This window comes from Mercenaria mercenaria, chromosome 3, assembly GCF_021730395.1.
Source record: "Mercenaria mercenaria strain notata chromosome 3, MADL_Memer_1, whole genome shotgun sequence".
NCBI classification, from domain to species: Eukaryota; Metazoa; Mollusca; class Bivalvia; order Venerida; family Veneridae; genus Mercenaria; species Mercenaria mercenaria.
The window spans coordinates 101,975,786-102,002,667 of NC_069363.1; the positions used below are offsets into that span (position 1 = coordinate 101,975,786).

At 34.7% G+C, this 26,882-nt stretch overlaps 2 protein-coding genes across 3 annotated transcripts; both read left to right on the forward strand.

The window, feature by feature from the left end:
• Nucleotides 1–606: 606 nt before the first annotated feature.
• LOC128555829 (protein draper-like) lies at nucleotides 607–7,078 on the forward strand. The gene is made up of 5 exons (XM_053539520.1): nucleotides 607–730; nucleotides 1,367–2,887; nucleotides 4,050–4,152; nucleotides 4,839–4,930; nucleotides 5,490–7,078. Exons 2-5 carry the CDS (start codon nucleotides 1,549–1,551, stop codon nucleotides 6,212–6,214), a joined length of 2,259 nt encoding a protein of 752 aa, XP_053395495.1. The 5' UTR covers nucleotides 607–730; nucleotides 1,367–1,548; the 3' UTR covers nucleotides 6,215–7,078.
• A 9,213-nt stretch (nucleotides 7,079–16,291) lies between these two features.
• LOC128555830 (multiple epidermal growth factor-like domains protein 11) lies at nucleotides 16,292–26,531 on the forward strand. Of its 2 annotated transcripts, none has more exons than XM_053539521.1 (5): nucleotides 16,292–16,391; nucleotides 18,800–20,824; nucleotides 22,903–23,005; nucleotides 23,200–23,291; nucleotides 23,793–26,531. In XM_053539521.1, the coding sequence occupies exons 1-5, from the start codon at nucleotides 16,340–16,342 to the stop codon at nucleotides 24,521–24,523; spliced, it is 3,003 nt and encodes a 1,000-aa protein (XP_053395496.1). In that variant the 5' UTR covers nucleotides 16,292–16,339; the 3' UTR covers nucleotides 24,524–26,531. The 2 variants fall into 2 exon arrangements, with proteins under 2 accessions (XP_053395496.1, XP_053395497.1); XM_053539522.1 differs by having other exon boundaries at nucleotides 18,800–18,908.
• The last annotated feature ends 351 nt before the right edge of the window (nucleotides 26,532–26,882 follow it).

Here is a 26,882-nt window from a genome sequence, read left to right on the forward strand (position 1 = left end):
ATAGTCAGGATTTTCATGTTTTTTAGCGGCAATTCAGGTTAAAAGGTAGGACGGGAGCAGGGCTTTAAAGCCAGACGGCGTGTGCATACAGGTTCTAACCCCCTGGTTAATTGTGCCATCACATACTATTTAAAAAAGAAACACTACACACTATCCCTAACCATAGAGCCTGTACAAACTGTACTTTAACAAACCTCGGAAATGTAAATGTTATAATGTAAAATGTTTTACAAAAAATTTAATACCCATCACCTGTTTTGCGTAGTTCTGACAGCAGTTCTTTACAATGTTTGGATCAACAGTACAGAAACTTGTACCATTGAATGTTTTGCAAATGTTGTGAATGTTTAGCACTTGTTGGTCAAACAATAAATCAGAAAAAAATAATATACTTTTTAGTAAAATTATTATCAGAGAAACAGCACAAAGTTCGACAACAAAAGTCACCATACTGCCCATTTGGTTGACAATGACAGACGTGCGGAATGAAAGACATATATTTTATATGACCATATATAGCATTAGGTTTTAACTTCCTGTTGACAGCATTTGACATAGACGGATAGCAATGTAAATGTCTTTAACATATATGTATTTTTTTCGTCCGAGTAACAATTTATTTATTTATTTATGCGGAAATTGACAATAATTATGTGATTATTCTTAAAAAATCTGAAGATGTTTTTCTTATTTTGTTCATGGTTTTTACTTCGAATTGCTCTAAATGCAGGTAAAACAATTTTATGTGTATTATATATTTTTTCCAATGTACAGTTACTACTTTTTGAGTTACTAACTTAATTTCTTTTCATTTCTTAATGCCATAGTTTAGAATGTTTGATTTCTCTTGATTCGTGAAGTACATGTATAACTTTTTAGTTAAGTTGAAAATAGAAATATGTAGAACTAGTGTGGTAACTAAAAACACTAAGTGCCTGCTGCTTAGCCGGGATTTCAAGATTAAAATGATCGAATTTAATTGAGAAAACGACTACGAAGAAGAACCAAGAAATTTCCACTAGGCTTCTATCTTTACAATCAAGGCAGTTGAAAAGAATTCACTGTTAACGTTCTATATGACATGTGTTTTATTCGGAATTTCAAAACTATAGGTAAAGTTTTGAGATCTATCATTGGAAGTTGAAAAAACTAGCATATAAGTTCAAAGAAAATAAAATTAAAGAGTCGAAACTTTACAGGTCGCTAAACACGACAAAAATGAAAATGTTGCAAGCCAGATTTTATTGAACTGATAATTTTAGAAGCCCTGGAGGTTCGGAAATAAATTGTCACTTCAGGGCTTCCATAAATAATAACTTAATTAAGCACAAGATATCGAAATATTAACACATGTTACCTGTTTCAGGAGAATGCCCAAGAAACTGTCGTGACTCGACAATAAGCGGAAATTCTTGTTGTATATGCGAAGTATTCTTTGGTTGTGGAGTTACTAGGTGCAGTGAAATAGCAGTACAATTATGGTCAGCTAACAGTTTTGTGAACTGATTGGGATGCAACGACTATGAACATTTCCCTACCTTTAAATGTATGTCTTGTCCTGTTGGATGTGTTGGATGTTTCGACAATACACTTTGTCTCGGATGTGTGAATGGTATGCATGGCAAAATATGTAATAAAACATGTGGTAAATGCAGACCGGATAATCAAGGCGTAGTGAAATGTGACACTGGATCCGGTATATGTACTAATGGATGTGTAGATGGCTATTATAGTCCCCGTTGTGATCAAGAGTGTGAACATTGTAAACCGGGCAATCAAAGCGTGGTAAAATGTGACTCTAACTTCGGGATATGTACCAATGGATGTGTAGATGGTTATTACAGTCCTCGTTGTGATCAAGTATGTGAACATTGTAAACCGGGCAATCAAAGTGTGGTGAAATGTGACTCTAACTCCGGGATATGTACCAATGGATGTGTAGATGGTTATTACAGTCCTCGATGTAATCGTGTTTGTGGAAATTGTAAACCGGACAATCTAGACGTGGTGAAATGTGACTATATCTCCGGGACATGCACTAATGGATGTGTAGATGGCTATTACAGACGTCGCTGTGATCGTGTATGTGGACAATGTAAGCCGGGCAATCAAGGCGTGGTGAAATGTGACTTTATCTCCGGGATATGTACTAACGGATGTGTAGATGGCTTTTACAGTTCCCGTTGTGATCATATATGCAGCGGCACTTGTTCTAAAAGAGCCTGTAGTCAACAGTCGGGCTACTGCGACAATGGATGTGTTTCTGGTTGGTATGGTGATACATGCAATGATTCTTGCAGCGATACCTGTTCTCTAAGCTCCTGCTACCAAAAATCGGGCTTCTGTGACAATGGATGTGTTTCTGGTTGGTATGGTGAATCGTGCTGCAAATCGTGCAGTAACACCTGTTATAATAAGTCCTGTGATCAATTGTCAGGATACTGTGTCAATGGATGTGTTTCAGGTTGGTATGGAGGCACGTGCAATGAAACGTGCAGTGATACGTGTTCTTTAAGCTTCTGCAATCAAAAGTCGGGCTTCTGTGAAAAAGGATGTGTTTCTGGTTGGCATGGTGGCACGTGCGAAGAATCGTGCAGTGATACATGTTCTTTAAGCTCCTGCAATCAAACGTCGGGCTTCTGTGAAAAAGGATGTGTTTCTGGTTGGCATGGTGACACGTGCAGAGAATCGTGCAGTAGTACATGTTATAATAAGTCCTGTGATCAATTTTCAGGCCGCTGTTACAACGGATGTTCGTCTGCATACTATGGAGAAACCTGCGAATTAAACTGCTTGGACACTTGTAAAGAACGCGTTTGTGACAGGGAAACATCGCGGTGTTTGTGGGGATGTGTAGCAGGATATCAAGGAGCATTCTGTAATATGAGTATGCAATAATGTGTTTGTAGTCTTATGTTTCAGTTGAATTCAGCTTTCTTATAAATAATTTAGCACTCATTTCTTTAACGTTAAATATCGGTGAAGCAAAACATGATATGCTTTCTACATAAAATATTTTGACAAACATAAATGTTTCAAAAAGGTTTTTGCGGTTTTAATGTCAGAATTGCAGTAATAGAACTTAATTTGTTTTTGTTACATTGATATATAAAATGCTATATATTTAATTAGGAGATAATGTTTAAATCAAAGGAAACATTTCAATGCAATTTTAGATGTAAAATATAGCCCAAAACGTAGTAGTAAATATTTGAATGTATCTTTCACTTTCATTAGAATATCAAAATATAGATATTATATATATTTTGCAGCGAGTTTACTCCGTGAAATATGTAAAAATTGATTCATCGATTAAAAAAACTTTAAGTCAAGGTTCTTACAAGAATACAAAGGTATGTACCTTTCAAATTAAAATGTAAAAAGAATTTACATAGAAATACTTAATGGCTTTGTGCGTTATGTTATAGTGGTAAATTCTTTACATCCATTGATAAAATTAAACAAGAGTTGTTTTACATAACACATAGAAGATGTCGTATTTATGAATGGTAGATCTGTACACGATAATGATACTTTTGGGATAAAATTCTATTTGTTAAAATATATTATTTCATTTTTGTTCATGTACTGATAAAACAGTGTGATTAAAATGAAAACTCTTTCCAGCAATCTGATGCAATACTCAACATTTTGCCGTGATAAAAGCTGACAATGCCTGTAAACAATATTCGATATACTACTTCAGGAAATTATAGCGCGAAATGTAATTTTTTCAATTGACGAGAAGTATAAAAAAAACTTACTAATACAAAAATCAATAGCGAATTTAACAGATGAGTTCGTAGCATTGTATAGCTCTGTTTAGACTATTATAACAAATATATTATACACAATGGGCCGCTGAAAAATACTACGAAACGTAGAATATAGCGCTTTCTGACATTAAAACTAGTGGCCCAAGGAGATTAGCCGCATTCTATAAAAGGCCGACTTGTTGTAATAGAAAATACCTTCTTTTTTCAAAAGTTTGTAATCAATAGTTATTTGATAGAGCACATTCTGATTCTTGCAATATTGTTGAATTTCAGCTATGAACATCGGTCCTGATTTTGTTTTAGTTGGCTTAGCAAGCAGTCTGGCTGGAGTTATAATATCACTTGTATTCACCTTAATTATCTGGTTTATAAGAAGGTATGTAGTTGACATGTTAACGTATAATTCAAACCTGTGAACAAAGACCACTGTTCGGAACAAGCAAAAGTGGTCTTTGTTCACAGGTGGTCTTTATTTGGGGGTGGGGGTGGGGGGAGGGTCACTTCTCAGTTAGCCATTATCATGCTGATAAAAAGTATCTTTACAGCGTCTTGCGCTCTTTATGTTCTATGTATTAATGCGGCCGCTGCAAACTTGCAAATTTTCAATCAAGCAGTAATTATTATGTTTGCTATAATGCGAAAGTCGTGAAATTTCTGCGGATTTCTAATATTTTCTTGCCGGAATAGTCAAGCTTGGACGTTATTTGGGGGCAAATATGACACTTTGGAATGAATTAGGCCGGTCGCTGGTCGCGGTCGCCAGGTGACCGCTATTCACGGCCTTTTTATGAGAATATTTCTACGGGGGACCAGAGACCGGTCGTTGTCGACAGGTGGTCGCTATTCACGGGTTGTCGCTAGCACAAGTTTGACTGAAACGCGAAATGCGAACTTAATACTCTACAAACAGCACACTCTTGTTATATTTGAAACATTTATGAAGTGTATGTATCGTATATATTGTAAGTAATGCGGATAGATACAAGGATAAATTCTTTTATTTCCTCCAATTTCGAAGAGTAAAGCATGCAGATGAAAAATAAATTCGCTTTATTATTTAAGAAGAGTTCTCAGAGGCAAGCAATATTACAACATTCAAGTGTCTACCAGAGACACCTTAGCGCCAACATATGACGAAGTATCAGATATCGATGGTATGTATATATATTCTGAATAAAATTTACTCTCCATTTGGTCGGCAGTTTCACTGAATGAACTGAGTTTGACTCAGTGTTGTTATTATTTCTTGGTCCTTTAGGATCACAGAGTCTATTCAAAACAACTCTCCTGTGATAGATGACGTGATCAGTGTTGGTATCTTCTATGATCCTTTTTGATCAAGGGACCATGAAATAAACTATAAACAGAATTCCGTGTAAGCCGATGCAAGGGGCGTGAGGGGTGTTGCACATTTCATTACCACAATGAAATCGAATATTTTTTTTTTATAATTTAACGTCTTTAAACAGGAGATACTTTATCATTATTTTGTTGATGCAAAAGTGTCAAAATGTTAAAATAGAGAAAAGTGGAAACTTCACAGGTCGCTCAACACGACAAAAACGAAAATGTTGCAGGCTCGGTTTGATTGAGCCTGTTCATGGACGGTAGTGGAAATGCATGCTACCGTCCACGACCTCTAGCCATCTATCTGATTAGATATGTGGTTTTACTGATATTGCGAATAATATTGACTTGTTTTGTAAATTTTAGATACAATAGAGGAACAACGTATTAGTGGTAGCCATTTATACATGGACATTGGTACCTCCCAGATATCTAGGAGTATACATGAATCTGTACCCAACACACAAAACAGTTGTGATAACGAAATCGCTGGTAATTGCGCAACAACACTCGCAGTTGAAGAAACCATTAATAACACTCTGTTTGTATATGCAAACGCTCATAACCTTTCTTCATTGCACTCTGAAGCCAATAAAAGCAATAATGGTGAATCCGGTGAAATTCTTACAACCAGTTTCATTTCTTTAGATAATGCCGATGTTCACAGAAATAATTCAAACCTATCAAGAAAATATCATGAAATATCTAACATAATACCTGATTATGATCATAATATTGAAATTGAAAGGAATCATACCAGTGACGGCTATGAAATTCCTATATCCGGTACATGTTCTGCTGCTCAGAATGCCGGAGCAAGCGGAGCATGTCTATCCGGACAATGTAACAGAATGACTGACTTAGCTACAAGTCCAACAAGAGATTCAAAGAGAACACAGAACAAAAACGTGGTTTCCACAAGACACCAGCACATAGATGTTAATGACATCAACCAGACACTACAAAATGCTAGAGAAGATAAACGCAATTCAAGTTCGTCTGGGTTCGATATTGTCATACCGCTGGAAACACAAGAGAAGGTAAAAGAAGAAGACAGTGACAGCTTGAATTATATACATCCAGTGAACTAAAATTGTACTAACATTCAAAACAAACATTACTTTCCTTTCGAATTAGCATTAATGTATAAACTTAAATGCGTCGAACATTAACCGAGCTAAATGCGGCATTGTTATATCGACATTGATTGAGTTCTTAACTTTACAGTGCATTATCATCACCCAAAGTTGCATATGAAAAAAAAGTATTATTGTAGTGGCATTTGCTGACGTTAAAGAACATAAAATGAAAAATGTCGTGCATTTTCTGAGGTAATGCGGTATTGAAGCATTTATACAATTAGTCAGATAGTGCATATGCTTTCCACATCTTTAATTAACCTTAACTGTAGTTTATACGATCAACGACGGAATTGTATTACAATAAAGGGCAACGATGATACATTGTTCTGTAATTAGGCATTGTGATTTATCAGAATTTAAAGGTACACGTGACAAGCTTTGTTTGAATATTGTAGTTTCAAATATAAAAGTTTCTAAATGACTAGTCTGTAGAGCTCTTTCTTGATGTTAAATAGTCCTGAGTAGTTTTATAACGTTATAATTGTTCTGTAAAAAGTAGTATCAAGTACATATTTTAACCGTTTGAATCATGTCTCTACGGAAATAATTTCTGAAGCAATGTCTCTTTAGTATACATTGCTAAAGACAATAATTATTGTTTCTTTTTCTGAACTTTCAACTTCCTTAGTTAATCATCGTTAGTATATACGGAAATTAAAAAAAATAACCCACTAAAGAATTACTTCAGAATAAATTCGTTTGCTAAACTACATGGCAGTACAGTCATTTGCGAGTGTGTGGATATGTTTCTAAAATAACAGGTTTGAGTCACTCAGATCCTGCAGTAAATAATTTGTAAAAGTTTCATCATATTAGAGCAAACTTTAAAAACATAATATCGACTCTGAATTTGATATATATAGCACAACTATTTTGTATATATTAATAACAAAATGCCTTTTCTAAATCACACTACCCCACTGTTTCGTATATTTCACTCTTATTAATACAATAATAAGATATTTAATCTTAATTTTAAAAGAGTACATGCAATAATTCTACAATTGTCTTTTATAGCAGTCTAGCTAGATGAAGTTCTCTTCTAACGTTGGGAGGACGAATGCAAAAGCTGTTGTACAAAATAAAAGTACTCCACGCTAGGAAAATTCCTTACACATACAACTGTATCCACATAAACACAATTTTAAACACAAATATGCTGCATAAGATTTACCCTTGTAATTCAAAATACACGGACATGGGACAATTATCGAACCAGTCCGGGGCTAGGGTTGGATTTAAGAAATAATGGCCATGGATTTCCCCCACCGTCCCGTCATCACACTTTCAGACAGGAAACTAAAGTGGCAAACTGTTATTATAGGAATTATTTATGTTAAGTAATATTATAATGTGGGTGACGGACATGACAAAAACCTAGTGATATTTTACCTCCGAGTGTGACGTTGATCTTTAGGATAACGCTCCCGGTGATGTGCATAACACGTTGTCTCAATATCACTTTGGAAAAATGTTTATGCCAAGTAATGATAAAATCCTTAAATGCTTGATAAAGGCGTGTACATTACATAATATAATCACTGCATAACAGTCTTTGTTCATGTATAAGGAACAACACCATTTTCATTCACGAAACCCGCTCTCTGACGACATTGTTTAGTTTTTCATGGCCAGTAATTGATTAAAACGACTTTATTGTTGCTTCGAACGTATATTGTATATTTTAAAACCGCGTGTTTTACGTACATGTTGCCTGGAATATGAAACGGACATATGCCAGTGTGAGAGGATACCTACAAGGCCACGGATACATGGAATACCGGCCTAGCAATACAAGAAAACCGGGGGCACATATTGTAAACATTGAGTTGATTCTAGCAGTTTGTGTCTTATCAAATAATTTGCAGTTCATTCGTCAGGCTTTGTCACGGATGACGTTAGATATTTTTGACGGAACCGAGACCTTATATAGATTCCTAGTTTGCTGCCTAAATTTACATAACCGTATACAGTAAACTCCGGTTATAGCGAACCTCCAAGAACAAGGATAATATGTTCGTGATATTATTATTATTATACCAGATTTATATAGTGCCCTTTTTATGATAAACACTTTCAAAGGCGCTTTACATATAGCAAACGCAGCCACACAGGGCGCGAAATTCATCCTCTACTAGTACTGACACAGAGCGATCTGACTAGATGGACAGTGTAAGATAAAGCCCCCAGAACAGAGAGAATGTTTTAGATACAGACGTGTTCGGCTAACTTAGCCTAGCTCTTTGCGAATAGACTATCTGGTTCTTTAACGTGCCCGGTGTATAGCACCGATACACGCGAAGCCGTCTTTCCTTTGAAGAACAAGTACATGCCTCTAGTTAGGTGGGAGACACTCAAGAGCATCTCAGAAATTTCCAGTGCCTGGACCAGGATATAGCCATAGTTTATTTTATAAACATAGCCATTAAATTCCTAATATGCATTAATTGTGAAGCAAACTGATTTATGTATAGTTAGTTGATTAAAGGAGCATTGAAATTCACCAGATGTCTTTTAAAAGCTACATTTTTGCAGTTTACATCATTATCTTAATTTATGATTGTTTATTTTACAATTATCCTCGACATGTGAAAGGCTTCTACGCTAGTGGTTATAAAAGGCAAATTTCTATATTCGGGATACGGAAAAGGTACATTTTTAAGCCTGAAAATAAAATCCAATTAAACTCTAAAAATTACACCAAATTAAATCCTAAGAGTAATGCACAGGTATGACACCGGTACAAGGTCATATAATATACGAATATGATTATCTGGAAATCCTAGTAACCATGAACAAAATAAGATTTACTTAGGTATTGTATTCTAAATGTAGATATATATATAACCATTTGGCGTTCGGTTTGGCGGTGCTTGACTGTTAATTGATCTATACATATGCTCAGAATGGACGCTAATGGCATAATAATACACACGTATTTCACATATCTATAAACATTAGCGGAATTTTGTAATATAGTTTTACACGTTTTGATAAAAAGAGCACTAGGATCCTAATACTAGTACGCAATACAAATAACAGTGTCTATAAGTATCAGAACAACAGATCCATCAAAATTTCCATGAATGCCCATTTGACTTCTTAAATTTCAGTGATACACACAGTGAAGTTCTAACCTCCAACAACAGCGTGTTGAAGAGGTCTTGCATCGATTCTGAAATTAGAATAAAAAAAATATCCCAGCGACTGTTTCGAGAATTTGTGATTAATAATATGACTATACGGAAGTGGATGACTGGGTTTAACAGCAATCTTAAGTGCCGTGTGGCGGCTGTAAAATGTCTGCCCGTACTTGACTTCAGTGTTTAAATATTTTCTGGTCCTTTGGTATCATGAAGTACGGTTATTTGTACTGTAATATATATCCGCATAAGCCGGTGCTAGGGGCCGTGAGGGGAGTTGCACCTTACGTTACCTCTCATGAACAGACTCAGTCAAACCGAGTCTGCTATTATTTTGCTTGGTTGCATTCTGTGCTTCCAAAGGATCTCCTTACATATCTTATTGAATTATTCTAAGCGTTTTAAATATGTGACATTTTCCTTTGAAAACCAATGCAGAAAGGAAGATCTCGTGTGTTTTCCTGATGACGTATACAATGATGTCTTTAAACTAGCGTTGTCGGCCGGTGGAGTTGTCTCACGTATAACTATAATAAGTAACCGGATGAAGTCCACTATTTGAAGGCAAACATGAAAAAAACTTATCTGGAGAACTTAAGTAAACTTAAGTAAACTTAAACAAATAACATATAGTTTTTCTTCGGTATTGTATTCTAAATATGGATATATAATCACTTGTTATTTGATTTGGCTATAGAATGGAAGTGAATGACAAAATATATCAATACATGTACACATTTATTTCAAATATCTATACACATTAACGGATGAGGTAATATAGTTTACACTTTTAGATTAAATAAGCATTAGAATCTCGAGCAGAAGGTTATCCAGGTTGCGACAGCAAGGGTCGAGACCTGCCAAGGGCTATAGCGATTTTATCAGAAGAAAAGAAAATTTTGTAGTTCATATAGCTTTCCAACAAATCATGAGCCCCCTCGAATAATTGCCTTATTGTGGTATGATTTTAAAAATGTTCGCATGTTGATAGTATTACAACTGGATATCGGTTAGCTTTGACCTCAGGATTTCGGACAGTAGGTAACCCCGAATACAGAGAGCTGGATCGGACGTCTGTCTCTGCTGTGCTTTATGATGGCCGAGGAAAAAGTTATGACTTATTTTTACCAAAGTCAGAACATCAAAGCAATCAAATCGTCTGATTTTTCGAGGGAATTATACTAATACTGACACTTTAGAACGCGCATAATGGTTAAGACGAAATGGAGATATGTTGCTTACCATTTTTAGATATTTCGTTATTTGATGAAATGGTTAGAAGACACGAGTTTTAACTACATACGCGAGTTAACGGGTTTGACTCCAGTCGTATCTACCAACCTCTAAAGAAAAGCTAGAGTAAATATATACAGGTTGTAATCTGTTTTCAGGAAAGTATGTTACAATGTTACTTATAATGGCATTCAAACCATTCAATATGTCATTTCCTGCTTAAGACAGATGTACATTTATCTCTTTTCAAAATGTAGTATTAAAGCATCCAAGGGACTTGTTTAGTTTCATATCATTAATTTCCTTACGGTAGACCAATCGCTTGCAGTGTATAGATAGCTAACAAATCTGTGTCATCTAAAGGCTTCCAATGTCATTTCCACCATAGTGAACAACAAGGTAATTAAGAACCATGAGCATACCTAGCAAACTATTGACTTTATGTAATAAGTGAATGAATGAATGCCACAGTAACTATCAATTCCTGATAGTTGATAAACCATATTTCGTATATAATAGAAGCGTCTCGGATGATCAAAGTGCTCACTATCCAGACTATGATGTTACCTGTAAAATGATTGATTTATTACGTCTATATGTTGTAACTCATAAGAATTGACCCCTTACGTCAAAAGTTTGGTCTGGTACGGAATAAATGAGTGCAGCCCCAATGCGAAAAGAGTGTTTTTGAATATAATTGTTTTAGTGACCAAAACCTTGGAGTGCTTTGTTGTCTAAATGGTCCGCCATATGAATGACATTAAAATGACCTTCATAACTTTGGCCTACTACAGTGTACTGATTAAGAGTTTTCTTATAAGCACAACGGAATGGTAGGGGAAAATTTGTTTTCCATCGCTGAACATGTCGCTTAAGACAACTGAATACAGTTTTTGAATATGATAATGTTTTTCTTGGCGAATTCACATACCCTTAGCAATCAAAAAATGCAAGTTGAAATACTGTCTCGAATAGAAGAGCTTCGTAATCTGCTGTACAAACAAAGTGCAGTTAATTTCAAGCCAATTTTTTCTGCGTTTTATAAAAACTGCGTGGTATCTATAAGGCAATTTAAATTACATGTAAAAGCGATGACAGCTATATGACAACTTGCCTTTCTGCATGAATGTCACTTGATGATTTTTTGATGTTTGTAAATTTTGCGATTTTATCATTTATCGTTAATTTTATTGTTAGTGTAAATGTTTCGATGCTATGTGAATTTGTTTTGGCAGGCTGTGTTCCTATTGAATCCTTGTTCTAGTTTAATATATACTTATAAAATAGAGCAAAAACTCCAACATTCATTTTTGTTTATTCACCAAACACTACATGTTCACTCTGTTGGCGATTTTAGAGATTTTTTAAGAAGATAGAGAGAAGAATGATGAATGGCGGCATAAAATACTCAATGAGATAACTCAGTGATTCTTAGGATCAACAGGTCTTCTGTAAGATAATTTAGAACGGGACGTATCAAAGTCAAATGATAACAGATTTGATCTGACTGAGTTTCGTGGTGGTCAATTTTTAACAAAAAAGTTAATTCTTAGAAACTGTAACTGTTACAGAATCAAGACAATGATTTACTAAGAAAAGTCAATGAATAGAAAAAGATTTTAGGATTGCTTTTTTTGCACGTTTTGCTAGCTTTCCACTCTGAATCTTTAAGACATCACAAATGATCATGAGCTAGATTTTGGTGTAGAATAAAACGAGTAGAATTTAATGAACTTTGAAAAATTGTCTTGGTCATGGCATTAATCCCACTGTACTTAAATTAAAATTAAAATTATAAAACGTTTTATTAAAATATGTCACGATCTACCTGTTTTGAGACACACTACTTGATCGATTCTACAACCCTTTTAAAGTTTGATGCTACATGTGTCTGATGGAACAAGTGGAAGATTCCGTGATATGCAGTTCTTAAAGCCCTAAAGGGGCAGAGTTGCTGTGATATTTGTCCTCTGGCTTTTCTCAACCTGCTGTTTTTCTTGTTCTGAAGTTTTGAGTACGTATGTTTATGGTTATTTAGAAAATACATGCATGATTAGTTAAATAAGCATATTTTAACAATACGAGGGATGTGAATTCACTTGACGCGAATAAGGATCCAAAGGATCTTGATGTAGATTGTATCATTCAAACAGACTGGTAACATGGTTGAAATATGGTGAGAGTTAAGACACTGATACCAGACCAAAAAGTGAAATATGCAATACCCCTCGCACTTCAGGAAGTCACTTATATTTCGTCATCCCTATTAAAAGAGCCAGCTATTTTGGTGTTGCATTGTGCACATATTTTTCCTAAAATCCTATCATGAAAACTATCAGAAACCATTCTTTTAATAGCTCAGGGTTCACCAACTGTTCACTTAGGCTCGATCCGACTAAAGTTCCGAACTAAGCGAAAGTCTAATCAGTTTGATTAACATTGTACCATAACCGATGAAATGTTTCAATTGCATCTCCGAAACCAATTACATGACTAACCTCATTGTCTGTTAATAACAGCCGGTTGTGAGAGTTGTACTTTATTTTACCATATTCAGCTTAAAAGTTATAATCCTACGCTAAAGGAAGTGGCTAATCGTACGGTCCGGTGTGAATAGTGAAATAACCAGCAGGTGGCTATTCGTACGGCAGTTTTGTGTTACATTGTACTGAACTTATTCAACTGATATATTTTCAACCGATTTCTTTACTTTTCTTTAATTTTCAGTCGCACATATACAGGAAGTTATTTCGAATATAGAAAACATTTTATGTCTTGTCATCGTATGATATATGCAATAAATCAATGATTGTAAATGTGAATAATAAAAATGTCATCTATAGAAGTTCACATCATGGTTTGAATATCATGTAATACGCTTACTTTTTCCTTTATATTTCGGCTGATAAAACTGGTACTAATCATTGACAATATTCAGAGAGTGTCTATCTATCTATCTATCTATCTATCTATTTATCTTATGTATGATCTTACTTCATTATTCATGCGGTAGAACCGTATTCAATATCCATATATCATTACAGTATCTGTATCTTACGTATGGAGTTCAATCCGCATAAGTGTGAGGTATTGAGGATTACTCGAAAGAAAAAAAATATCATCTACAATTATACACTCCATTATAAATATATATAGTATTAAAAACTAGTAACGCTGCTAAATACCCGGGCGTCACACTTAGTAAAGATCTCAGTTGGTCAAAACATATTGATAACATCACATCAAAAGTATATAATTCACTTAGGTTCATCAGAAGGAATATTAAAAAAAACAACGGGAAAGTTAAAGAAACAGCTTAGAACACCAATGTCCGCCCACAGCTTAAATACTGCTCCTCTATAAAATGGGACTAAAATTTACATGTCTTCACTTGGTACTGGCAGTGTTCAACAAGTTTGGAGGACGGCTATCTTTGCCCCTATATACCAAAAGGGCCCACGAAGCAAAGCCAGCAATAACAGACCTATTCCCTACTTTCATTGCTTCAAAATGCTGGAACATGTTTTAGTATCAAATATTATGAATCATCTAGATAATGAAATTGCCTTAATTCCTTCTAACATGGCTTCTGCTCAAAACACAGTTGTGAATCTCAGTTAATTAATTTTAGTAAAAAATGTTTTGATAACCTTGAAGCTAGTAAATATACAGACCTAATAGTAATGGCAGCGTAAGACTCTTTGCTGATGATACAGTAGTTTATCTCACTATAAATATCATGCATGATTGTGAGACTCTCCAGTAGGACCTCCATAAATTAGAACTTTGGAAAAAGACCTGGTCAGTGGAATTTAATTCTTATAATGCGAAGTGATTAGGACATGAAAAAAAGAAATAATAAAACATTGCTTTCCAATCAGTTTGATATGTTCAAATCAACTATGACTGTGTATTCAACATCATAATAAATATGCCATCGTTATTTTTGTGATACAGAACTACGGCAAGTCATTCGTCGCTGGCGAAGATCTCTTAACTGTACAATTCATCATGTAATTAACAAAATTGACAATTCATCTTTTATTTCATCATGTCACATTTTAAGTGTTACGACGTTCTATGTGTTTTTTTGTGTGTGCAAGACTTGAGTTTCTATCTAATATAGTATATGATGGCACCATTAACTGGGGGGTTGAACCTCTATATGCAGCTCATCTGGGCGTACCAGGTGCTTAAAGCACTGGTATTGGCAATAGGGGTAAATCGACCTCAAGGGGAGGGGTGAGGTCATGGCTGTTTGTTACAATAAGGCTGTAAATATTATCATTGTTCATTGATGATATTGTTGTAATAACTATTATTTTTATTATTATGTACAACGACGTTGAATGTGTCATTTGTGAAAGAGGCGTTTGGTCGGATTGTTCAGTTTCAGTTTTGTGATTGCATATGTCATGTTTTGTTAGTTTTCTATATATCTGCGATATGTCACATGTTTAATTGTAAAGCGCCTTTGAACGTATATTCCATATGAAAAGGGCGCTCAACAAATCTGGTGTAATATTAATCACAGAAATGTTAACTGTACTGAAATGGCAAACGTTAGAAACAAGGAGAAATTTCACATCCCTAATTATTTTAAATAAAATCCATCATTCCATTGTTGTTGTAGATCACCAGTACCTACTAGAATATAGGGACCTTGACTTTCATATTCCCTCATCTTGCACCCATTATCACATGAACTCATTTTTAAAACTATTACACTATGGAACAACCTACAACATCAAGTAAAATTCAGCGCTTCTCTTAACGAGTTCAGGAGTGGCCTAGATTACTGATGTTCTAACCTGAAATATATGTTTTATTTCATCGTTTAACTGTAACTTGTAATATAATAGTACTGATTTTAATGTTGCACACTAATTTGTGTTTTCAATACCAGACAGTCGCCTCCCAGTCATAGTCTGTAGGGACTACCGTGCAGATGTGGATGAATTGATTATTCGTTCGGGACCATACACAGAGCCACGCTAAATGATTGTTCGTACGGGACTGCACAAAGAGTCACGCTAAATCTATCTTCAGAAACACAACAACATGTCTAGCACACTCGTATTGCATTTTCTGGTAAACTGCCTTTCCTTTTATTGAACAACAGGCTGAATTTGATAACATAAATGTATTTTTGTAGAACTGGCAGAGAAAACCAAAATATTTGTAAATTTCTACATTTGTCCGCCGTCTTTACACAAATTCCTATCACGGCAATTCAGCTATTGTAGTTTTCGACGTATTTATATTTTTGTCACGTGACAATGTCTTCGTTGATTTACGGAAATCTGCGAAGCAAGGCGAGTTAATTAGGAACCTGCGGGTCATAAAATATTTTATGATTTTATATCCATTCGTATGTCAACAATATTTGGCCATCCAAGTCTAACTAACGAGCGAATTGTTCATTAGACAATTTTCTACAAATCTGCAAACTTATTTGCTTTCTTTTAACAATGAATTTGAACAGGATTATAATTTAAGTTTTAAACTTCCTGTAAACGGCATGTACACTCATTCAAGTGATGAATGTATAATCAAAACAATGTTGATATCTATGTTGTTCAGAAATACTTTTTTCTGTCCGATTAGCAAGGCATTGTCATTAGTTATAAGGAAATGACAAAACATTGTACATGTATTTCAATAACAACAGTGTCATAAAACGTAAGATAAATTAAAGATGATTCTCCTGTTTTGTTCATGGTTTTTAGTTCAAATTGCTCTAAATGCAGGTAAAAACATTATAATTTTTGATATTTTATAATTTGTTTCGACGTAGAGCTGGTGCTTTTTAAGTAACAAAATAATTTTACTTTTAATTATGAAATAGTCTTAAAACAGCTGTATAGAGTAACTATTTATTAGTATTCAATTTTCTAAAAGTTAACTTAGACATGTCAAGTTTATGAAATTATATATTTAGTTTGCATTTCCAACTATCTGTATGAAACATACATCCAATGATTAAATTTATACTTTGTTCCTGCTGGTCTACGGGGTTGTCATGATTTTAAAGTTTGAACACCAATGGCATTTGGATTGCAAAGCAGATTTAGTGTCACCAGGGCAGCGGACCAGACGATGTTTCAGTTCAGTCTTACCAATAAAGCTATGAACGTAATTACAATTAACAAGTCAATTTAAACATCCAACATTAAAGTATTTAAACTCCTTAAGATCTTTTCACATATTTTATTAACTATAAATACAGCGGTCTTTATGTGCTGTAATCTATAAGATGATACAGTGGAAGCATATAACCAAGACAAATCTCTACAAATAATGACAATCGCATGCTTTTACAGAAATTTGACACTAAAATTAATAAAGTTTTATTCAAAACTATCGTACCGGTTTGAAGATGTTAAGTTTTGTATCAGTTGTAGTCGTATACATTAAGCAAAATACATGTAGCTATGAAAATACGTAATAAGTAACCTTTCAGCCAACTATATTCCAAATGACATTGGTTACCAGCATCCATTTTCTTACATTCCGCATTACATTTCAATATAACTATATAAAAGACGCAAAATATTGATTTTTATTCAGAGCAAACGACTCATAAAAAATATCTATCTCAGCAAATAGTGGCTGTTTGAAAATAGTTCAAATAAAGAAAATGCACAGAATAACGTGATTTTGAAATAAAAGCTATAAATTTTGCGCGGTAACTGACCCGTTCCGTCATGACGTCGATGAAGTCATTTTAAGGTAACATTGTTTTGAAGCGTTTCGGCGGCAATTTATTCATTATTTCTGCATTATTAAACCATAAAGCATCAGATCGGGTACAGGTTCATGATTTGTTTTCAGAAGAATGGATATACAAAGACATTTAGTTTGTCGTAAACGTCGTCGTAAATCGTCACGTTAACTTCCGGTTAGACATGCGCACATACAAATTAAGGTAACCTACCTCCTTAACGGTCACCAGTCGATCCATGATCCTGTCACATTGGCAGAGCACCATGTATATAACAGAACTGCTTACAGAGTATGTTCCTAGTAGACAAGGTTTGAGATCGTCAGAAAATTCTGAATGTCTTTCCATACAAAAAGTGAAAAAGATTCAATGATAAAGGTTTCTGTACTATTGGTACAAAACTGGAAAGAACTGCCGTTATCATTACACAGAAGAGAAACACATTCAAACAATATCTTAAGACACTGTATTTTAGAGACTTTATGGCATTTGTTTTGATAATTGTTTTAAATGCGATAACGGCAGGTGTTAGTTTTTAAACTTTTGTGGGGGTTTTACAATTCATCATTCATATCTTTAAGGCTTGTTAAATTAAATGTACAATGCCACTGAATATATCATTTTATAGAAATAAGCGTTCAATCAAATTAATAAGTTTCCGTTTCATGACAACGCTGCGGTTCACAAAAGTGCCATTCGTTCAAAGGTTTCGTACAAATCAGTCATACCGTTTATTCACCAGATCTAAGTCCTTGTGAGTTTTTCTCTTTCCAAGGTTAAAAGAGATGCTGGCTGGGTGCAAATATTTATTGAATAAAGCACTTGAGAGTGGTAATTTTCAGTAACTTAGGACTATACGAACTGATTACACTGCAGCGTTCACCTCTAAGATTTCTCGACAGCAGAAGTTCATGGAAGTCATGGACGAACAACTTGGAGGAATAAAATGAATTTGAAGACTGTGTACCATATTACAGCACAATAATAATTAATTTTAGAATGGTCCTCGTAGTAAACTCGGGATTACTTAAGTATATAATATTTAAAAATTGATGTCAGTTTGGTAAGTTCTTGACTTAAATGGTGTAGATTGTTTAATCTCTATCTTGGAAACTGAGAAGGCCTATTGTAAACCAAACCAAAAACGGTCTGACAATAACGTTATCAAATAAAGTTAAAATTGCACTTTGAATTAATGAACTAATGATTCTTTACATTTATTCCTTTGTACTAATATCTTGACATATTTTACTTGTTTTATTAGAGAAAGTTCCAGACGTTGCTGTTGCTATACATTCAGCGAACACACTTGTTATTAATGTTGACATGGCTCGATCAGATGACACTGCATGCACGAATGTCCATGGAAGAAAAACACAATTATTCATACTGCCTTTAACAATTCAAGAACATTTTTCAAATATTTACTTTCAGATTGTTTGGATTGCCATCACTATAAAGAAGTACTTGAATATGAGTCTTGTTCTCTCAGATGTGTCTCTTGTTTCGACATTGAACTTTGCTTCAGATGTTATAATGGCAGGTATAGTAATATTTGTGATGAAATATGTCGCAATTTCAGTCCAGAATTTAATGGCGTGGCGGATTGTGAAACCCGATTCGGGATATGTGTTAACGGGTGTATAGATGGCTATTTCGGCCACCGTTGTGGCGATGTATGCATACATTGTAAACAGGATACACCAGGTGTTTCGAATTGTAACGTTTACACTGGATTTTGTACAAATGGATGTGTAGATGGCTATTACAGTCCCCGTTGTGATCATGTATGTGGACATTGTAAACCGGACAATCAAGGCGTGGTGAAATGTGACTCTGACACCGGGACATGTTCTAATGGATGTGTAGATGGCTATTACAGTCCCCGCTGTGATCTTTTATGTAAACTTTGTAAACCGGATAATCAAGGCGTGGTAAAATGTGACTCTGACTCAGGGACATGTACCAGTGGATGTGTAGATGGCTATTACAGTTCCCGGTGTGATCGTGTATGCAAACATTGTAAACTGGATAAAATAGGCGTGGTGAAATGTGACTTTGACTCCGGGATATGTGCTAATGGATGTGTAGGAGGCTATTATAGTCCCCGTTGTGATCGTGTATGTGAAAATTGTAAACCGGATAATGAAGGCGTGGTGGAATGTGACTCTGCCTCTGGGGCATGTGCTAATGGATGTGTAGATGGCTATTACAGACCCCGCTGTGATCGTGCATGTGGACATTGTTTACCGGACGATTTTAATGTTTTAAAATGTGACCATTACACTGGTTATTGTGCTAAGAGTTGTGTTAATAACTATTTTGGTCGTCGTTGTGACAGGAAATGTGGAAACTGTCTACCCGACGATAAGGGGGCAATTACGTGTGACATATACACAGGGAATTGTCCTAACGTTTGCATCAAAGGTTACTCTGGTAAAACCTGTGATACAAAATGCAACAGTAACTGTCTGGATTCAAACCCAAATACAAATGTATGCGACATATCATCGGCAAAATGTATTTATGGCTGTGTACCAGGCTATTATGGTGACACATGCAATGAAACTTGCAGCGGCACGTGTTCGAAAAATGCATGTAGTCAAGGGTCGGGCTTCTGTGAAAATGGATGTTTTTCTGGTTGGTATGGTAACATATGCAATGATTCTTGCAGCGATACCTGTTCTCTAAGTTCCTGCAATCAAAACTCGGGCTTGTGTGACAATGGATGTGTTTCTGGTTGGCTTGGGGAAACGTGTGGAGAATTGTGCAGTAACACTTGTTATAACAAGTCCTGTGGTCAATATTCAGGATATTGTGTCAATGGATGTATTTCTGGTTGGTATGGAGACACGTGTAATCAAACGTGCAGCGATAAATGTTCTTTGAGTTCCTGCAATCAAAAGTCTGGCTTCTGTGGTAATGGATGTGTTTCAGGTTGGTATGGTGACACATGCAATAAAACTTGCATCGGCACGTGTTCTAAAAGAGCCTGTAGGCAAAAGTCGGGCTTCTGTGACAATGGATGTATTTCAGGTTGGTATGGTGACACATGCAATAAAACTTGCAGCGACACGTGTTCTAAAAGGGCCTGTAGTCAAAATTCGGGCTTCTGTAACAATGGATGTGTTTCTGGTTGGTATGGTGACACATGCAATAAAACTTGCAGCGACACGTGTTCTCTTAGCTTATGCAATCAAACATCTGGTTTCTGTGAAATAGGATGTGTTTCAGGCTGGTATGGGGACAGTTGCCGAGGGTCATGCAGTAGCACCTGTTATAATAAGTCCTGTGGTCAACATTCGGGCCACTGTGACAACGGATTTGCGTTGTCATACTATGGAGACACGTGTAAATTCAACTGCGCTGACACTTGTAAAGAACGCGTTTGCGACAGGGAAACATCACAGTGTTTGCGGGGATGTGTAGCAGGGTATCAAGGAGCATTTTGTAATATGAGTATGCAATAATAAATTTGTATTCTTTTGTTACAGTTTAATTCTGTTTCCATGAAAAAACAACAACAAATATTAGCACTCATTACTATAACGTAAATATCAGTCAAGCTAAACGTATACGTATTTTCTATTTAAAATATTTCAACAGGCATAGATGATTTAAAAAGATTTATGTGGTTTTAATTTCATAGTTACAATAATCAAACTTTATTTTGTTACATTTATAAATGGCTATACATAATATAAATAATGTTTAAAATCAGCTGAAACTATTCAGTGCACTTTTGTTAGTAATGGCTTAAAACGTTATAAAATACATTTGAATTTATCTGTTGCTTTCATCAGAACAACAAAATGTAGATATTATCCTGACAAACACAGTTTTGCAGCGAGTGTACAGCGTGAAATATGTCAATAATGCTTCATTGACTAGAATACTTTTAAGTCAATATTGTTAAGATAATAAAAATGCATGTACCTTTCATATCAAAATGTAAACAAAATTTACATAGAAATACTATGGCTTTGTGTGTGATGTTGTAATAGTAAATTCTTTAAATCCATCGATAAAATGAAACAAGACGCTTTAACGCATGGTATGCCGCATTTATAAATGATATACACATTAATGATAAGGGATAATAATTTTTTTGTTAAGAGATATTGTCTCATTGTTGTCATGTATTGATAAATTGTTATGCAGTACTTAAAGCAGACAAGAATAATTCCATTAAGCAGCCTTTTTAACAGCAATGTGATGTAGTGCTCAAAATTTACCACGTCTTGATAAAAGCTGACTATGTCTGTCAACAATTTTCTACTTCAGCAAATCATAATGCGAAATTAAGGTATTGGACCCGTAATAGAGTACCTCCTTTTTGAAGAGTATTCAGTTCCTACCATAAACCTACTTTGACTGCAATTTTCAGGGGGGCGTAGGTTCAAGCCCCACTGGGACCAAACTTTTTTTTCTCCATATTTTCCTTTTTTCTAGTAAGTTTTTACTTCTTTCAAGACTTATTATAGATGTATTGTACAAAAGAGGGAAATTTTCATTTTATAAGCGATTTCTTGCTGTTCAAAGTGAATTTACCTCTGAATCAGGAGGGGTAGAGTTAGACATCTTTAAAAATACTGAGTTACATGCGGTAAAAGTTCTCTATTTTGCCTTCATTCTTTAGATTACATATTGTGGAAGAAATACAGCTAGGTTTTATTTCTGCCCCAATGTTATTTTTGAATGAAGTGAGCAAAATTCAAAACAGACCCACAAGATCAGACCTTAATTTTTCAATGTATGAGTTAGAATTCTGTCTCATTAAATCTGTTTACTTGAGGTACCGTAGAAAAATTGATAATTACAGTTTTATTTTGTGTTTTATAATTGTTTAACAATAGTCTGATGTTTCTTTTGTCAAAATTAATGCTGTAATGAATTCTCTGCAAATTTTTAGATAGTGGCCATCACATTGAAATTTGTCTCTACTTGAGCTTGAGGAAATACCATAAATTATACAAAATTTTCAAAAAACGGCACGGTAAAAGTTGTTTAAAATTTGCAACACAGTGTGAAACATGGTCAACATTAAGAATATACCAAGCAAAGGCCATTTTTTAAACATTACTATTAGGGGTCCAATACCTTAAGCTGATTTTCTCCATATATATATCTCAACATACATTTGAATGAGATAATATCGTCAGAATATTTATACTATATGTACTGTCAAATTGAAATAAGTAAAAAATGATAAAAAAACAATCATTGCACATTGTAAATTCATAATTCTCCAAAACATTAGTGAATATAACATATGAGTTCGTAGCATTGTATTAGCTTTTTTTTTAAACTTTTATACCGACTATATGATAGAAAATGGACCCAGTAATGCTACAAAACCACGTACAATATAGCCGTTTCTGATCTTAAAACTATTGGCTTAGGCAGACTAGCCACATTCTATCAAAAGCTGACTTAGATTTATTGTAACTGAAAATACCTTCCCTTTTTAAAACAATTGTAGTCAATACTTATTTGATAGCAAAAATTTTGATTCTTCCAATACTATTGAATTTCAGCAATGAACATCGGTCATGATTCTGTTTTAGTTGGCTTTACAAGCAGTCTGGCTGGAGTTATAGTATTACTTGTAATCACCTTAATTACCAGGTTTATAAGAAGGTATGTAGCTTACATGTTTATGTATATTTACTAATATAATACGGTATGCGTATACTAATACTCTACAACCATCATATTCTTGTTATTTGATACTTTAATGAAGTGTATGTGTGGTATATATTGCAGCGAGTAAGACGGATAGATGCGTAGACAAATTCTTTTAGTATATCTATAAATTCACTTTATTGTTTTAGAGTAGTCGTCAGAGGCAAGCATTATGGCAACCTTCAAATTTCTACCAGAGACACATCAGCGCCAATATATGACGAGATACCAGACAATGATGGTGTGTGTATATATATATATATATATATATATATTCAGAATAAACATTACTATCCAGTCGGTCCACAGTTTTACTAAATGAACTGAGTTTGATTTAGTGTCGTTATTATTTCTGGTCCTTCAGGATCACAGAGTCTATTCAAACAATGCGCTTAAACCGGTGCTAGGTCGCATCATCAGCTGTTATATCCTATGGTTCTTTGGGATCAAGGAAGCCATGAAAAATATGTTGACCAGAATTCCGCGTAAGCCGATGCTAGTGGGCGCGAGCGGTGTTACACATTTCATTACCTCAATGAAATCGAATCGGCTATTATTTTTCTTGTTTACATTCTATGCTTCTAAATTATCTTGAGCTCTGAGCTTCCAAAATACGTCTTAAAACTGGAGAAATTTAATTAATGAACTGATGATGCAAACGTGTCAAAATTGTACGTTATATATATAGTTAAAAATGTACACTTATAATGCTTTTGATATTGACTTGTGTTGTAAATTATAGATACAACAGAGGAACGCCATGTAAGTGGTAGCCATTTATACATGGAAGTTGGAACCGCCCAGATATCTAAGATTATACATGAATCTGGACCCAGATCGCATAACAGATGTGATAACGAAATTGCTGGTAATTGTGCAACAACACTCTCAGTTGTAGAAACCATTTATAACACACCGCTTGTTTGTTCGAGCGCTCTTAACCTGCCTGCATTACACTTTGAAGTCAATAAAAGCAATAATGGTGAGTCCGGTGAAATTCATACATCCAGTTTCATTTCTTTAGATAATGTCGATCTTCACAGAAAAAGTTCAAACCTATCAAGAAAATATTATGAAATACCTGACATATTACCTGACCATGATCATAATATTGAAATTGAAAGGAACGGTAGCAATGAAGGCTATGAAACTCTCATATCCGGTCCAACTTCTACTGACCAGTATGCCGAAGCAAATGGTGCAAATCTATCCGGACAATGTAACAGAATGGCTGACTTTGCTACAAGTTCAACTAGAGATTCAAAAAGAACACCAAGCAAAGAATTGATGTCCACAAGAAATCAGCAAATAGATGTTAATGACATCAACCTGACTCTACAAAAGGCTAAAGGTAAACGCAATTCCAGTTCGTCTGGATACGATTTCGACATACCGTTGGAATCACATCAAACACAAGAGAAGGTAACTGAAGGAGACGGTGACAGCTTAAATTATATACATCCAGTGAACTAAAATTATAATAACATTCAAACAAAAATTACTTTCCTTTCGAAATGAGAAAGAAGTTTCAGAAGAATCAAGATTGATCCTTTAATAAGGGATCTTTAGCAAAATTTCCATGGAAACCAACTGATTTGTTGAAGTGTTGTATATTGATATATGTAATAGTTTCTTACACTTGAGTTGAATACATGTTACTGGCATGAGAAAATGCCTGATCAGGGTATTTGATGACGCAATGTCTATTTCGAGACATAGCGTATGTTTGTTGTACGGTTACCTGCGTTTTTCTCGTTGGTTGTGTCTGTATGAACGAGTCAAAGACTCCATAATAGGCACGTCTAAAATGCCCGCTTTGACTGAACTGTTTATAATTTTGTTGTTAAATTGAAACACGTCAGGCTTTTACCGATGTAATGCAGTGTTGAAAGACCGACACAGAGCTCTCGACTTCATTCCACCTCTTCAGTTTATCTTTACAACAAAATAAAGGATAAAATGTCCTGCAAAAATTGACAAATACTTAATTATGGCTTAAGTACAGAAATCGCTTCTGAAACAATGCCTTTTAGATCGCATTGTAAAAAGACAATTATTGTTGTTTTTTTCTGAAGTTTCAATTTGCTAAGTGAATCATTATTAGCACATATTGAAATTTTAAATAGGACAATACAGCCATTTGCGATTATATGAATATGTTTGTATAAAGTAGGTTTGAGTTACTCAGATCTTGTCGGTCGTAAATAAACGGTTTTATAAAGTAAGAAAATGACAAGGATAAATGTTCAATAGATAAGACACATTCTAAAACACTGCCCATAGCATGCGGACCAGCACACGCAGAAAAAAAACAAATGCACAGAAAAAGAGAAATCAACCAAATATGAACAAAACAAACAAGCAAAGCAACGCAGTGGGACATCACTTTGTAACAGTCAGTGTCAAAACCATCCATCTCTAGGGAGCTTTAAACCGGTTTAAGTTGCTTCTATCCTCACTCTTATCCCCACCATCTTCCAGAATCACAATCGCCAGATGCATCCCTTTCATATACGGTGGCAAGTGAAAGCAAGTTTAATAAAACACAATAATGCTCTTGTAATTTTATACAAAAAGCAAATCTTAGGAACGAAATCGCACTCAAAGTTTTTGCAGAGAAAAGATATAAAAGAACGTCCTCTACCTGTTTCGTCAAAATCCATTAAAGGGGGAAGCGTAGCGTCAAACTGGAAAAGGGCGGAAGGCTCTATATACGGTGTGTCTCAAAACAGGTGGGTCATCATGTTTTATATATACACATTTACCAAACTGGAAAATTGTCATGACTCAAAATCGCATTGTAAACAATATCCCCATACATCTTTAAAAGATTTGTACATGCAATCCGCCGTGCTACTACCAGCAGTTTATACATGGAGGTTGATACCAGTGAATATAGTTCTAATTCCAATGATGATAACAAAATTACCGGAAAATTGTAGAGTAATCGGAGTTGAAGCAGTTGTGTAAACGATTAATAACACCCCGCCGCTTGTATGCGCTTTAAACATGTTCAATAATTCTGATGTTGACACAACTCCTGCCGACAGGTACAACTCAGATTCATAGACAAAGTTCAAACCTTGCAAGATATAATTATGAAATTCCTGACAAATCATACAAAATATACTGTAATCCAAAACACTAAAAATGAGAAATGACACCATTGATGACTATGAAATTCCTATATACGGTGAACCCACTTTAGGTCATAATTTCAAAACTCTTAAAGCAAGTAATGCAAATCTATCAAAACTACAAAACGGCTGACAAAGTTACAAGTCCGACAAGCAATCCATATAGAACACAACACAAAACTTTGAGGTCCCCAGGAAATAAAAAGTATATGCCCGTGAAAATAAAATAAACCTCTTTCATTTTGATAAATTAAAGCAAAAGTTGATACATGAGAAAAAAGATGAAAACAACAAAAGACAACCATGATATAGAAAATAACCAAACGCCATAAAATCCCGAAGAACAGAGATGAAATTAAAATCCAGATGTTAAACACTGAATACGGTAATTCAAAGAGATAGAGAAAGCGTAATTATTTACATCCAGTGAGTTAAATAATAATGTGAAGAAAAAGTCTTACAAAGAAAATAATATATAAGTTTACTAGTAATGGGAGAATTATAACGGAATATAATTAATCTACTTCTTGATAAAGTATTTTGATCTCCACATAGAGATGGTACATAAAAAATCAAATCTGACTTGTTTTGTTTTTGCTTAGTGCTTACTAAATGTGTATATATTTTTCATTATCTCTTTATAATAGCAGAAGTACTGGATATTTAAAATGACTATCTTAATATATCTGATGCAA

Excerpts from the sequence above, each read along its gene's own strand:
- LOC128555830 (XM_053539521.1), top strand. The coding sequence starts at position 16,340 with ATGATTCTCCTGTTTTGTTCATGGTTTTTAGTTCAAATTGCTCTAAAT. Across the intron at positions 23,006-23,199 it reads ATTACCAGGTTTATAAGAAG|AGTAGTCGTCAGAGGCAAGC; the intron begins GTATGTAGCTTA and ends TTATTGTTTTAG. Across the intron at positions 23,292-23,792 it reads CGAGATACCAGACAATGATG|ATACAACAGAGGAACGCCAT; the intron begins GTGTGTGTATAT and ends TGTAAATTATAG.
- LOC128555829 (XM_053539520.1), top strand. The coding sequence starts at position 1,549 with ATGTCTTGTCCTGTTGGATGTGTTGGATGTTTCGACAATACACTTTGT. Across the intron at positions 4,153-4,838 it reads ATTATCTGGTTTATAAGAAG|AAGAGTTCTCAGAGGCAAGC; the intron begins GTATGTAGTTGA and ends TTATTATTTAAG. Across the intron at positions 4,931-5,489 it reads CGAAGTATCAGATATCGATG|ATACAATAGAGGAACAACGT; the intron begins GTATGTATATAT and ends TGTAAATTTTAG.